Here is a 14,993-nt window from a genome sequence, read left to right as displayed (position 1 = left end):
TCCCTGAGCACAGCCTCATCCCCTCCTGGGCTTCTTTCCCACCTCCTGCAGGCCAGCGGAGCCTTAGAAACCTCTCCAGGATTCACTGTTTCCTCCTCTTCCTCCTCCTCCTCCTCCTCCTCCTCCTCCTCCTCCTCCTCCTCCTCCTCCTCCTGGCAGGGCTGCTGAGTTCAATTTCGGGCATTTCATCCATCCGGGCACTTCCCTGGCAGCTCCAGTCTTCCTCCCTCCTGGTCGGGGCACACTCCAGGGTCTCAGGCTTGGGTCTGAGCCCCTGAGAAACACTCGATGCTGCCCTCTACTTTGAACCCCCTGGTTCTCCTTGGGGCAGTAAGCTCGGCACCCCCCTGGGCCACTTCCCGGAGGAGAGTTTTAACTGGAAACGAAATCAGGCGCCGGGGAAATAGTTCCAAGCCAGAGCACCCCCCCAAATACCGCCTTCTTCTGGGGTGACTCCAGCTGAGGCCCCAGAGGGTGCCCAGAAACATCAGATGGGGGGAGGGGAGCAGCTGGACCCTGCTTGAGAAGGCCACAGGTCAGTTTCCCCAGTGGAACCCTGCGCCTGATGTCCCCCCCCCTCACTTTCTCTGCCCCCGCCCCCCATGTCCTAGGCGTTCCCACCTCCGGGGGTGGCCTCCCTGTGCAAAGGCTGGTGGGAAGAGGACTGGAGGGAGGGTGGGGTGAACACTGAGCCCCCCCCCCCGGATTTCATTCCCTAAGTGGGCTCCCCTAGAGCTGTGGAGACCCCTCACAGCCTGAGCCAAGACCCTCAGACCCCACCTGAGTCTCTATGGGAACTGGGGTTCCTGTCCTCTCTCCATCCGCGCGCAGTGGCCAGTGTCCGCCTCCAAGCAGCGCTGGAGTCTCCGCGGCAGAGTGGCCGCCGCACCCATGCCATCCCTGGGGGTCCCCCCGTGGGCCCGGCCTGTGCGCCCCGAGCCCCTCTGAGGCCGCCAGCATTGCGCCCGGAGCCGCCGCCTCAAGGCCGGGGTTCCGATCCCGCTCCGGGCGGCCACGCGCCCCTGTCCGTCGTGGAGGCGGGCGCCGGGGGGACGAGGGCTGCGGCTTCGGGTCAGGATTCACGCTTCCGTCAAACCCCCAGTCTGGCCTCCCATCCCCACCCCGGGACGGCGGGGGGACCCACGCAGAAAGGACACGGGGGCGCGGGGCGCGGGGCGCGGGAGCGCGTCTATGCACGGAAAATGCCCGCGTCCCAACTTCTCCTAATGCTCTGGAAAGTTCCCGGAGCCCCGCCGCCCGGCTCCTCCCCCATTCCCACGCCCATTTTAGGGCGCTGGCTGGCTCCACTTTCCAGTCTGGGCGCTCGGGGACCCCCAGGGCGTCCCCCCTGCAGCCCTCCACCGCCCCGCCCACCACCCCCACCCCCGCCCCCAGCCCAGCCCTCCATTCTGATAAGGAATTCGCACCCGGACCCCTTCAGGAGGCTAATCTCAGGGTTCGGTCCTCTTGGGTGGGGGCAGCCTCGCCCCCAAGGGTGCTGAGGTGGCCTTGGAAGGCACAGTGAGCATCCCCTCCCCTCCGCAGGCTGCGGAGAGTGGCCGGGCTGAAAAGGGGTGCGTGCTCCAAAGGGGGCCCCCGGACCCAGGTCTGGTCCGGACCCAGGCTGGGCGCCGGGGCCCGCGGAGAGGTGCGGAGGGGCGGGAGGAGGGGAGGGGCGAGCTGACCCGGGGCTCACCCCCCACCCCTTGTCCCCGCGCCTCCGCCGGGGCCTCGGGGCGCAGAGGGGGCGGGAGGCACCGGAGCGCGGGGTCCCGCCCCGCCCCGCGCGCGCTCCCCGGGGGGCGGGCGGCCTCACCGGCCAGGCTCCCCGGCGATTGGCGACCCGGGAAGGCGACGCCGGGGAAAGCCGAATAAGAGGGCGCGACGTCAGACCCGAGATTTGGGAAAGGGCGAGGGAGGGAGGGAGAGGGCGGGGACGGACACACGGACAGAGACGCACACCTCTTCCCCCAGCCGCCGCCTCCGCCGCCGCCGCCACCCAGCCCGGGACGGCACCCCGAGTGTCCGCAACTTTGGGCCGCCTGCGCCCGGGGCCCGGGGCCGGGGAGGGGTGGGGCAGCGCGGAGCGAGCGGAGAGACAGATCGGAGAGAGCGAGGGGGAGAGAAGAAAGGAAAAGGGGCAGAAAAGGGAGGAACGGGAGCCCGGGAAAGAAAGAGGAGTTTCCTAGCGCCCGGGAGAGGTAACGCGCCCGGAGGAGCGGAAGCGCTCCGGGGGGAGAGGAGCGCGGGGAGGGGAGGGGAGGGGAGAGGAAGGGCGGGGAGGGGGTGAGGACTAGAGGCGGCGGAGGAAGCCGGGCGCGACACTGAGCGGCGAGAGGCGGCGGCGAGGACCGGAGCGGCGGGCGGCGGCGGCGGCTCGGGCCGCGGAGAGGAGGCGGCAGCGCGGCGCGCAGAGCAGAGGGGGGGCTCGCGGCCCGCGGACATGTCCATCCGGGCCCGGCGCCCCGGGGAGCTCCGCCGATCCGCCCGGACCTGACCCGGCTCCCGGCCGCCGCCGCCCCGCGGAGCAGCCCCCCCCCCCCCCCCGTGGCCGCCGCGGAGCCCGAGCCCGGCCCGGTGCCCCCCGATGCGCGCCGGAGCCCGCGGGCGGCGCTGAGCAGGGCGGCCCCGGCGGCCGGGCCCCCTCCCCGTCCGGGCCGCGCGCCGCGGGCCACCATGTCCTTCCCGCAGCTCGGATACCAGTACATCCGCCCCCTCTACCCGCCCGAGCGCCCGGGGGCCGCCGGCGGCGGCGGGGGAGGCGGCGGCGGCAGCGCGGGGGCCCGCGGCGGCCCGGCGGCCGGCGCCGCGGAGCTGGGCGCCCCGGGGTCCCTGGCCGGCGTGCTCTCCTCCGTGTACGGGGCGCCCTACGCCGCCGCCGCTGCAGCCGCCGCCCAGGGCTACGGCGCGTTCCTGCCCTACGCCGCCGAGCTGCCCCTCTTCCCGCAGCTGGTAAGCGCCCCGGGGACCTGGGAGTGCGGGTGGGGTGCGGTGGGGTGGGGTGGGGGGCGCGGGTTGGAGAGGGGCCACCGGACGCCGTGAGCGCGTGCCCAGTAGACGAGCCCGGGGCCCGGGAGGCCGGGCGGGGGAGGGGGTCAGCGGCCCTGGCCAGGGCTCATCCGCGCGCCTGTCTCCCTCCCCCTTCCTTCTCTCCATGTCCTCCCCCCCCGCTTCCTTCTCTCCATGTCCCCCTTTCCTTCTCTCCATGTCCCCCCCTTCCTTCTCTCCTTGGGCTCTCAGGGCGCCCAATATGAGCTGAAGGACAGCCCCGGGGTGCAGACAGCCGCGTTCTCGCACGCGCACCCCGCCTTCTACCCCTACGGCCAGTACCACCCCCAGTTCGGGGACCCGTCCCGCCCCAAGAACGCCACCCGCGAGAGCACGAGCACGCTCAAGGCCTGGCTGCACGAGCACCGCAAGAACCCCTACCCCACCAAGGGCGAGAAGATCATGCTGGCCATCGTCACCAAGATGACGCTCACCCAGGTGTCCACCTGGTTCGCCAACGCGCGCCGGCGCCTCAAGAAGGAGAACAAGATGACCTGGGCGCCCCGCAGCCGCGCCGACGGGGAGGAGGAGGAGGAGGGCACCGCCTGCGGCAGCGAGCGCGAGGACGACGAGGAGGAGGACGAGGAGGAAGAGGGCAAACACCACCGCGAGCTGGAGGAGGACGAGGAGGAGGAGCTCGGCGGCGACGAGGACGAGGAGATCGATTTGGAGAACGTGGACGGCGCGGCCGCGGGGCCTGAGCTGGGCCTGGCGGGGGCCGCTGCGCGCAGGGACGGCGACGCCCTGGGCCTGGGGCCCGGTTCGGACTCCAAGAACAGCGACTCGGACGACAGCTCCGAGGGCCCGGAGGAGCGCCCGCTGCCGGCCCTGCGTCTGGCCCCGAGTCTGGCCCCGGTGGCTCCGTCCCCGCCGTCCCCGCCCTCGCCCCCCGCGGGCCTGGACCCCTGCGCCCCTGCGCCCGCCTCCGCCTCCGCCTCCGCCCTGCAGAAGCCGAAGATCTGGTCGCTGGCCGAGACGGCCACGAGCCCGGACACCCCGCGCCGCTCGCCGCCTCCGGGCGCGGGAGGCTCTCCCCCCGGGGCCGCCGTGGCGCCCGCCGCCCTGCAGCTCTCCCCGGCCGCCGCCGCCGTGGCGCACAGACTGGTGTCGGCGGCGCCGCTGGGCAAGTTCCCCGCCTGGACCCACCGGCCGTTCCCGGGCGCGCCGCCCGCCGCCCGCCCGCACCCGCTCTCCCTGCTGGGCTCGGCCCCGCCGCACCTGCTGGGGCTGCCCGGGGCCGCGGGCCACCCGGCCGCCTCTGCCGCCGCCGCCGCCTTCGCCCGGCCCGCGGAGCCCGAGGGCGGAGCAGGTGAGCGCGGAGCGCGGAGGGCGGGGCGGGCCTGGGGGTGCTCCTGGCCGGAGGGGACAGGCAGGACCCCCGGGGCGCAGGGCCCTCCCCGGGACGCTGGCCTCTGAGCTCTGAAGGCCCCCTTTGTCTCCCCGCCGCCCTTAGATCGCTGTAGTGCCTTGGAAGTGGAGAAAAAGTTACTCAAGACAGCTTTCCAGCCCGTGCCCAGGCGGTAAGAGACCCCGAGGTGGGGAGGGAGGGGGCGGTGAGGGCCAGAAAAGGAAATTCATGGTGAGAAGCCAGGCTTTTGCCCCCCGGGGGGGGGGGGTGACGCACGCAGCTGGGAAAGGCTTTTCAAAGGGGAGGAACCCCACCCTCCGTTGTCTCCTATGGCCCAGAGCTGGCCCCATACCCCTACCCCAGTCCGAGCACCCTGCCTGGCCAGCAGGCCCTGGGGGCCCCCTCCTTCCTTCGCTGACATCATTTTATATGGCAAAGCCGCCTCCTGCTCCCCGCCCCAGCCCCTGTGGGGTCTCCCAGCCCTAGGCAGCAGGGGTGCCCCTGGCTCTCCCCAGCCCCTGGCTACCACTGCCTCTCTCTTCCAGGCCCCAGAACCACCTGGATGCCGCGCTGGTCTTGTCGGCCCTCTCCTCCTCTTAGTTGTTTTGATTTTCATTTTTTAATCGTTGTAATAATTGTAAAAAAAAAAAAAAGTAATCGCTCTGTATAGTCATGACTCGTAAGCATGTCTGTGTATGAATACCTTTAAAAAAAAAGGAAAACAAACAAACAAAAATAAAAATAAGTACAACAAGTCCCCCCCGGGCGGAGTCTCCCCATGACGCTTCTGTGCCCCCCACATGAGCCGGAGGAATTTGGGAGCCGGGTTTGCGAGGCGGACCGCGGGGAGTGGCGCTTCGGTGAGAATCGGCGTGTCTGGCTTGTTTGTATATAGACTGGAGGAATGTACATAGGTGTGAACCAAATTGTACGGGAAAGTTAATCTATTTTTGGCTAAATAAATGAGCTGTTGCCACTTTGACTATAACCGCCTGTCTGTCTGCCCCCAGAGGGGCCTGTCTGCTGTCTGTTCTGTTTTGTCCCGCACCCCACCCTCCTGTTTAAAGAGCCCTTGGAATCAGCAGAGAAGACGCAGAGCGGATAGTCTGGACCCTGAGGCCAGAGGAGAGCAGAGGTGGAGGCAGAGACCAGGCAGAGGCGAAGGCGCAGAGGCGGTGAGGCTGGAGGGTCCCCCGAGAAGTACCGTGGGGGGGGGGCCCTCCAGAGAGAAAGGCCCAGGAGACAGGTGGGCAAGGGGAAACGGGGCCCAACCCGCCGGTCCTGGGACCCCACTGCGGGGTCTTGGGGTGTCCTCTGCGGAGACAGCCCACTTAGAGGAGGGTGTGGGCACAGAGGGGGTAGGTTGGGAGGTTCTCACCCTTCTGCACCCCCATTCTTAGATAGGCACAGTTGAGGTTGATTCATTCTTACAGAAGGGGGGGGTGCAAGCCCAGCGTCAAGCCCCCTTCCAACCACAGGGCACCCCCAGACTCCTTATAGAAGCAGGAGTGTGGGGTTGGGGGGGGGGGGGAGGAGGGAAGGGAGGAGCCAGGAGCCTAGGGCAGCTCAGCCTTTCCTCCTGGAGTCTGGGTCCAGCCCGAATTGAAAGTTGGGGGCCTGGCGGCATCTGTGCATCTTGGCACCCCCATGGGTCTCCCCAGGTGCCCTGCCAGGGCGGCCTTCGGAGGTCAGGACGCAGGTGGTGGGTCGGACCCAAGCAGGGATCCAGCCCAGATCCTGGCAGCGGGAGAGGGGCGGGCGGGCCGGGGGAGGGAGCCGGGAAATTTGGGGCTAGAGCTCCCTCTACAGGACAAAGAGGCCTCTGGGCGCTGGCCAGTCACCGTGGCCTCTCCACCGGCCATCGCCTCCCGGCCGCACCCTCTTTTCTCTCTCAGGCCCCAGCCTTGCCCACCTCTGACTCGGAGCTAGGGAATTCTGGGAGAGCGATGATGATGATGATGATGATGATGATGCCTTGGGGTACAAAGTGAGGGGACCTGTTTCGCGTCTCCCTCCCCACGTGCAATTCGTGTATCTGTGAAGGCTGCCGGAGGCTAGTGTTGGCCCGCAATAGTGAGGCGTGTGAGAATCCTGCGGATCTCCGGTGGGCTTTGGGCAGAGCTTGCACCCCCAGAGCTGCCTTGGAGGTTGGGCAGGAGCAGAGGCTGCCTGGCAAGGACTGGTCTAGGTGGGCTACAGCGGCCAGCGCCCCCCTCAGGACCCCCACGCAGGCGGGGCGCGCGGTGCTCCCTGCAGGCCCTTGTAGGCTACAGAGGTCGGGCGAGCAGAGACAGGTCCGGCCTCCAGAACCCCAGGCTCTGCCTCCTCCCCACCTTCTCCTTTTCTCCCCCTAAAGTGTGGGGCCTTCCCTGGCAACTGGGGTTCAGCTCTGATCTTGGGCACCCCACCCCTGGACCCAGAGGCAGCGCCCACTGCCTGGGCCTTGAACCCGGGCTGTAGGTCACCCTGCCCCCCCGGAGGGAGTCCTTCTTGTGAGCTGGTGCCTCCGAAGCTTCTGGGGCACAGGCCTAGCACCCCGGCCGGCACCCCTCCTCCTCTGTGCCCTGTGTCCTCCCCTCTGAAGGGAACAGCCGCCTGGAAGGGTGCTCCTGGGCTCATGTCGGGGGGCTGACCTGCGGTAGGTGAACGTAAATCACCCTCATGTCGCAATTATTATTCCAGGATCTCAGACCCCACTCCTCAGGCTCCCCGCAGCACTCTGCCCAGCCCCTCCCGTCCGCCAGAAACGGGAGGTGTCTGCACAGAGGCACCTCAGAACCTGGGAACGGGGCACAGCAGCAGGGAGAGGGGGTGATGGATGGCCAAGCCAGACAGCCCCCCCTCCGAAGACCCCCGAAGGGGAAGCCTGCCTCTGTGCAGAGGGAGCTGGGGGTGGGGAGGGAGGGGGGAGCCAGGCAGAGCCCCCAGCGGTCCAAGTGCCTGTCCTGCTCTCTCTAGTGAAAAGCCTGGGCTCCCCGCGCTCTGCAGCCCGTCCTGTCCCAGGGGTAAGGGTCCTCCTCGGAGACCCGCCCTGCCCGCTGCCAGGACGGGAGGCGCGGGTGCCAGGGGAGAGCGGGGGAACCCGAGAGCAGGTCCCATGTGTGCATGTCCTCTGAGGGAGGAGAGAGCAGCACGCGGGCCCCTCACCTGGCCTCGGGTTGACCCCAAAGAGACGGGGTAATCGAAAGAATAAAAGGTCCCCGTGGGCTTTGAGCTGAGACGGGAGGGGAGGCGGCTCCCTTCGGCTGCACTTGCATTTCGCCAGGAAGGGGGCTCTCCATCCTCCTCCCAGAGCCTCCTCCCCGAGTCCTCCCCGAGTCCTCCCCTCCTCTCAGGGGCCCTAGGAACAGCCCCCAGCCTTTATTGTCCAGCCCTAGGATTTAAAAAGGAGCCAGGAAGCCAGGGGAGAGAAGGAGGGGGAAAGGAAAGAAGACAGAGAGAGAGAGAGAGAGAGAGAGAGAGAGAGAGAGAGAGGGAGGGAGGGAGGGAGGGAGGGAGAGAGAGAGAGAGAGAGAGAGAGAGAGAGAGAGAGGGAGGGAGGGAGGAAGGATATGGGAATCTCATCCTTGGTCCTGATTAAGCTTCAATTAGAAATGGAATGTGTCAATCACTGGGCCAGGCAGGGGCTCCCGCTGTCGGGGCTGGTTATGCAAAGCGCTCCAAGGTGTGTGGGATAATCAATTAGGTCAGAGGCAAGCGTGTATGTCACCGCTCCCCTCATTATCCGCCGGGAGCCCCGGGAGGCGGCGTGCGGCCAGGCCGGGGAATAAAATTATTTCCCTAAGTGGCGGCCCACCTCTGGGGCCGCGCGTCCCCGGCCTCTGATGGAATTTATTTTCGGTGGAAACCAGGGAGGGGAGGGGCCCGTGGGCTCCAGCAGGAAGGCAGCGTGGACAGGTGAGAGCAGGCGAGGCTGAGGGGGAGCGAGAGGAGGGTGGGTGCCCCAGCCACTGGCCTCCAGGCGGGGAGAGGGCAGGGCCCGTGTCCTCCGGGGGCCATCGGGGCCACAGAGGCCGCCCCCGACGTGGGCCTGAGTTCCGGAAGGCTGAGAGGGAGAGAGGGATTGGGTGCTGGGGTCGGAACTGGTGAGATGCCGTCAGGAACTGGCTTTGGGCCTAATGATTTGTCTCCTTCTAGAAACGGCCTCTGCCTCTGGTGATTCCTGCTTGCACCCCCTCCCCCCACCTCTGCCCATGGCAGACGGGCAGTCATTACAGGCGTGTGCAATGGTGTCTGTGGCTCGAGCTGCCCCCCACGTGCCTGGCGCCCAGTCCCGCCCTCTCTGCGGGCCCCACGTCCACCGGCTGCAGCACGGAGGGGACTGGATTCGATCGATCCATTTATCTCGCAACGCCAGTGTTGTGTAGGATGAGGCAACCGTGAGAAGGGGTGGGTCTAAAGATCATGAGGGGGGTGATGGGGTCCCATGACCTCCCCAGCTATGGCCTCCTGACCCTCGCTGACCAGTCACCCGATCCAGCCCGCCAGCCTAACCACATTAAACAGGCCCATCGAGCGTGTGACCGACATAGCTTTGACACAGCCACTGCTCCCCTCAGACGCTCCAGCCCCCTCCTACCCCCCCACCCCCACCCCAGGCCATCCCAATGGTCTGGACAGAAAGCCCAGGAGCCCCCTCTCCCTGAGGTGGACGGCTGAGACCTGTAGAGGTCCTACGAGCACATCTCAATGGGGTGCCCCCACCCCCAATGCGGGGACACAAGGCAGTGTCTGGGGGCATTTTCCATGGCCATGACTGGTTAGGGGTGCCCCCAGAGCACCGGCCAGCTGCCTCACAAAGACTCCTCCTGTCCAGTGTCACAGTGTGAGGCTGAGAGACAGAAAGTGTGTGTGTGTGTGGGGGGCACAGTATCTGGGGCGACCCCCAGAAAAGCAGGTCTTTTCTCCCAGGAACCACAGCTCAGGGGGGAACAGTAAGGAGGGTGCTAGTGGGCGCACGCAGTGTCCTCACAGGCCTTTGGGCCTGGAGGGGGAAGCAGGGGTGACAGAGTGCGCACAGGACGGGAGCGGGCCTGGGGGGGAGGGGCCTGGCCTCCGCCTGCTGCTGGGGGGTGACCCAGGCCAGAGGGACAGAATGACGCCACCACACCACAGAGGAGGACATCTGCCTGGAGGCTGGGGCCCTTCTCCCTGGCCATTTCCCTCAGGAGCCGCTTCCGGAAGGTTCTCCCAGATGCAAATGTAACTCGGTGCGGTTTGCCTCCTGATTGTGGCCACCTCTGTGTGTGCACAAGTGTGCGTCCCTTCACTTGCTCGTTGTGACCCAGAAGTGTGTGTTTATGTGTTCATGTGAGAATGTGTTTGTGTGTGTGCATATGTGTATGTGTGTGGTGGTGTCAGGGAATCCAGAGTGTGTGTGTGTGTGTGTGTGTGTGTGTGTGTGTATGTGTGTGTGGTGGTGTCAGGGAGTCCGGAGTGTGTGTGCGTGTGCATGTGTACATGTGTGCTTGTGTGTGTGCACGTGTGCACGTGTGCTTGTGTGTGTGTGTGCACAGGTGTGTGTATGTGTGCATGTGTGTGCCTGTGTGTGTGGTGTCAAGGAGTCCGGAGTGTGTGCATGTGTGCATATGTGTGTGTGTGTGGTGTCAAGGAGTCCGGAGTGTGTGCATGTGTGCATGTGTGTGTGTGTGTGTGGTGGTGCCGGGAGAGAGGGAGACAGAGGCAGGTGAGGTCTCACTCTGGGCCCCGTGTCGGGCGGGGCGGCCGGCCCCTGGCTCTTGCTCCGTGGCGAGCCGCCCGCCCCGCCCGCCGCGGCCGCTAACAAGTGGGCCCGGCCGGGCTTTGGAGTGCACTCAGCTGAGAGATTGTGCTTTTCTCCGCCGCGGGCTTATTTTGCCGAAGTTACAGGCAATTATGGAAATGCGCCCTTTGAAGCCGCTGCCTTCTCTTCATCCCCTTCCCCCTGACAAAGCCAGCGCCCTGCCTCCGTGGGCGCCCCGCCCGCTCCCCCTCCTCTCCTCTCCTTTCCTCCCTGATAATGACTCCGGGGAGAGGGGGGTGGTCCAGGGGTGATTTGGAAGAGATCTTTTAAGCGGCGATAGCGAGGTGTGTCGATGGAAATGGCGTTCCTCTGGCTTGAATGCTGCCCATTTTCCACGGGATCAGGGGAGTGAGAGGGGGAGCGGTGGGTTCCTGACAGCACCAGACGGACACCTCGTGCCCAGACACGGGTCCGAGACGTCCTGGCCAGCCCTAGTGGCAGGCCGGAGGGGGGCAGGCCCCCTGGGTGGCTCCCAGACCGGCCCCTCCACCGCCGCCGCCTGGGGCACCCCAAAATGGACCAGGATGAGAGCACCCTGCTCCCCCCCCGCCTCACTCCCCGGGACAAAGGGGACCGGACCGGGCAGAGCTGTGTGTTTCGGGCCAGGCCGGGCCGTGGACGTTATCTATCACCGAGGCATGGAATGTGGAGGCTCCGTGTGAGGTGACCCCATGCTCCTCCTCTGCGGCCCCACCTTGCTTTGCTGGATGCTGGGGTGTGGGGCCGAGGTCTGAAGCCAGCCCACGTCCCCTGCAGGACTGGGGGGGGCCTGTGACGGGAGCTGGCCGGCCTGGGGCGGCGGGGCCGGGGGGGGGGCGGGTTGCTCAGTGCCTATATTTTTTCGGATGGCTGTGATGTTCCCTTTGTCCGCATTCCTGTGTGCTCCTCGCCTCCTCCCTCCCCGGCTTTGGGGTGAAGGCTCATTGTCTGGGTGCAAGGACCAACGGGCAGTCTCGGCACCCCGGGGAGCGGGCCGGTGGCCTCAGTGGCCTGTCCGGAGGGATGTGGCCCGGCTCTCACTTCCCTTACGCTGTTCGGCGCAGAATGAAGTGAAATGAGGAAAGTGGAGTTCAGTGAGTGCTCGTCATTGGGCAGGGCTTCCCGGGCAGTTTGTTTAGCGTTCCCAGCCTCCCTCGGGGAAGGCACCGACCGAGAGTTTGAAGCTTAAAGCGGGGTGTTGGGGGGGGGGGGGCGGGTAAGAGGGTCCTTTGGTCCATGGGACAGTCTCCAAGGAGAATAAAAGCCAGGCAGGGCGCCCGTGGGCGCGCTCCCCATCGGAAGGAAGAGGGAGCACACACCTGTTCACCAGAGCGGCCGGGCGGAGCGGCCGCTGTGCAGGGAAAGGACCTGGGAGGCGGGGCGTCCGGGACAGAAGGAACACTTGTCCGTCTCTATCCCTTCGTTTTTTCTGAACCGTGTGGATGTGTTAGCTCAGCGGTGGGCAAACTCACTAGTCCACAGAGCCAAATATCCACAGGACAATGATTGAAATATCTTCTGAGAGCCACATTTGTTAAACTTTTTCTAACGCCACTTCAACATAGACTCGCCCAGGCCGTGGTGTTTTGTGGAAGAGCCGCACCCAAGGAGCCAAAGAGCCGCATGAGGCTTGCGAGCCGCAGTTTGCCGACCACTGTGTTAGCTGTTCGAAAAGCCCTCTTGTTTTTAAATACAGCTAAAATGCTAGGGGGGGAGGGAGAGGGGGGAGAACACAGTTTTTCTGGATGCCACAGTGGCACTGAGATTCACTCACTCACTCATTCATTCATTCCTTCATTCCTTCACTGGACACCCCCAGGTATTCCTGAAGCACCCAAGGGTGCTAGGCGGTAGGCCTCGGGTGAGGATGTGGTGCTTCCCAGGGTGGGCCCTGCAATCCACCTGCCTTGGTTCAGATTCCAGCTCCCTGGATCCCTGCCTGGGGGACCTTGGCTACTGAGCTGGGCTTCCTCCTGTAGCAGGAAAAAAAAATAAATTGTAACTCCGCCCCCACGTTCTGAATGGATATTAGCATCTCCAACCCTCTGAAGTCAGAACACACACCAACACCTGGGCGTGACATTCCAAATGTTTAACGGCTGGGACCTCGCTGGCGTTGGAACGGGCGGGGCCCTGAGGCCTCCCGTGGTGGCAGACACGGACAGGTCTGTCCGTCCGGATGTCCAGGAGGCCCCGGGGACGGGTCAGCGCAAGAGAGGAGCACTGCCTACCAGCCGGCATGGAGTGGTGTCTGTTTTTGTGTAGATTAGGGGTGTCGAACTCAATCAGAGAAGGGGCCAAAATCTAAAATCCAGCCTAAATCGCGGGCCGAATGGTTTACTGAACAGTCATAAACTGACAATGTCATAAACTGACAGTGGAGTGCAGTGATGACAGCGCGGTGCGGGCCACATTGCAAGGCCTGGCGGGCTGGATTTGGCCCGCGGGCCTTGTGTTTGACACATGTGGTGTAGATGGAGACGGCGGCCTATCCACGTACAGGAGAATGAGGTTGGATCCCTTCCTCGTTGCGTGTACAAACACTAACTCCAATGCATCGGAGACTGCACTGTGAGAGCTAACGCCATAGAACTCTTAGAAGAAAATGCAGGCCTAAATCTCTGCGGCCTTGGGCCAGGGGACACAGATAAAGCGAGCTTTATCGAAATGAAAAACAACGTGCCGCGAAGGATACCATCAAGAGGGTGAAAAATACCAGCAACAGAACAGGAGAGACTATTCGCAAATTCTACATCTGGTAAGAGAATGTTATCTAGAATACATCAAAATACTTCAAGAATTAAAAAAAAAAAATCCAATTTAAAAAACGGGCTAAGGATATGAGTAGATTTCCCCCCCACACCACTTCGCCCCTAAATGATGTACACATTGACCATTAAGCCCTATTAAGAGATGCCCGCTTTGGCCAGTTTGGCTCAGTGGATAGAGCATCGGCCTGCGGACTGAAAGGTCCTAGGTTCGGTTCCGGTCAAGAGCATGTACCTTGGTTGCGGGCACATCCCCAGTGGGGAGTGTGCAGGAGGCAGCTGGTCGTAGTTTCTCTCTCATTGATGTTTCCAACTCTCTATCCCTCTCCCTTCCTCTCTGTAAAAAAAAAAAAAAAAAAAAAAAAAAAAAAAATCAATAAAATACGTATTTTTAAAAAAAGAGATGCTGAATGGGATTAGACATCTGAGCAACGCAAATCGAAGCCACAGCCAGATGCCACTTCACACCCACGAGGGTGGCCATAATAAAAAGACAGACAATAACAAGTGTTGGTGAGGACATGGAGGAATTGTAACCTTAACAATACACTGCGGTGGGAATGTGAGAGGGGTGTGGGCGGCCCCAGGTCCCCGAGAGCCTTCATGCCGGGGGAGGCCCCTCCAGTCCGGGGACGGCTACGGGCCCAGGGCAGCTGCTGCTTGAAACAGATGTTGCCTCTCACTCCCACCCCCGCCCCCACCCCCACCCTTTGCTTCTCAGCCGCGGTAGAACCACAGTTTATTTTCATTCCCGTCCCCGTGTTAAAGGCCCGCATTCCATTCTCCACAAGTGTCCGGAGGGCTGTTCCATCGGATGACGATGATGTAGCATCACACGCCCCACGGGGCAGGCCTGTGGGGTCACCCCCAGCCCGGAGCTCCCCTGCCAACCGGCTGGCACGGCGGCACCTGCCCCCCTCCCCCCCCCCCCCCCCCGGCTCCCGGCTCCCAGCTCCAGGGCAGGGTTTGTGAAGGGGGGTCCCTGTGTCCTCCCAGGGGCTGCTCATTGGGAGGGTTAGGGGGTCGCAAGGGGCCCCCTCCTCCTTCCTGCTCAAACCTTGGTGGCTGTCCTCTGTGCCCAGGCTCCAGCCATGCCCAGACAGGACGGGTGTGAGGGATGGAACACGCCACCTGAGACCTCGGGGCATGCAAATCAGGCACCTAGTTCTCGGGTGACGGGAAGGCTTACATCAACCCCCTCGCCCTGGGACCGCACCCTCGCCTCCTCGGGAGGCCAACCTGATTCCCACGGTATCCCAGCCGGATTCAAAGTGCCCCACCCGCTCCCTGACAGGACCCCCCCCCCCCCCCGCAACCCCCTACAGCACACTCTTCTCCCGATTCAAACACAGCCTTCCCTCCCGCCCCGTTCCGACCCCTCACTCCTCCCCTGCCACCCAGGCCCCTCCGCTCCCCACTTCCCGAGTCCACTGTATTTTATCTCCTTCCCCCTGTGACCAGCCTGGGCCCGCGCCCCCTGAGCACCGCCCTGCCCCGATCTCCCCATCATCCGCCCGCTCCCTGCGGCGAGGAGGATCGCCCGGTGCCCAGATGTGCTTCGGCCCTTCTCCCGCGGTATCACCGAGGCATCCTCACGGGGGACCTGTGTCAAGCATATGTTTATTCTACCCCAAATGTTCTTCTTCTCTTTTAAAAATGCACCGTTCTTGCCGAAACCGGTGTGGCTCAGTGGACAGAGCATCGGCCCGTGGACTGAAGGGTCCCAGGTTCGATACCGGTGGGGGGGTGTGCAGGAGGCAGCTGGTCGATGTCTCTCTCTCATCGGTGTTTCTAGCTCTCTATCCCTCTCCCTTACTCTCTGTAAAAAAATCAATAAAATATATTAAAAAATATATATATATATAAATATAAATATATATATATATATATATATATATATATATATATATATATTTAAATACACTGTTCTTGATGTCAGAGAGGAAGGGAGAGGGAGAGAGAGAGAGAAACATCCATGATGAAGAGAGACTCATGGATGGGGCTGCCTCCCACACGCCCCCTCCTGGGGATCGAGCCCACAACCAGGGCACGTGCCCAGACAGGGAAT

At 63.9% G+C, this 14,993-nt stretch overlaps 1 protein-coding gene across 1 annotated transcript; it reads left to right on the top strand.

The window, feature by feature from the left end:
- The first annotated feature begins 1,937 nt into the window (after window positions 1-1,937).
- Window positions 1,938-5,401, top strand: IRX3 (iroquois homeobox 3). Its single transcript, XM_084861272.1, has 4 exons — window positions 1,938-2,952; window positions 3,241-4,357; window positions 4,502-4,568; window positions 4,942-5,401. Exons 1-4 carry the CDS (start codon window positions 2,677-2,679, stop codon window positions 4,994-4,996), a joined length of 1,515 nt encoding a protein of 504 aa, XP_084717398.1. The 5' UTR covers window positions 1,938-2,676; the 3' UTR covers window positions 4,997-5,401.
- Window positions 5,402-14,993: the final 9,592 nt, after the last annotated feature.

Source organism: Pipistrellus hanaki (assembly GCF_964339955.1).
Source record: "Pipistrellus hanaki genome assembly, chromosome: 15".
NCBI classification, from domain to species: domain Eukaryota; kingdom Metazoa; phylum Chordata; class Mammalia; order Chiroptera; family Vespertilionidae; genus Pipistrellus; species Pipistrellus hanaki.
This window is presented reverse-complemented; position numbering and strand designations above follow the sequence as displayed.

Excerpts from the sequence above, each read along its gene's own strand:
- IRX3 (XM_084861272.1), top strand. The coding sequence starts at position 2,677 with ATGTCCTTCCCGCAGCTCGGATACCAGTACATCCGCCCCCTCTACCCG. Across the intron at positions 2,953-3,240 it reads TGCCCCTCTTCCCGCAGCTG|GGCGCCCAATATGAGCTGAA; the intron begins GTAAGCGCCCCG and ends TTGGGCTCTCAG. Across the intron at positions 4,569-4,941 it reads TTCCAGCCCGTGCCCAGGCG|GCCCCAGAACCACCTGGATG; the intron begins GTAAGAGACCCC and ends TCTCTCTTCCAG.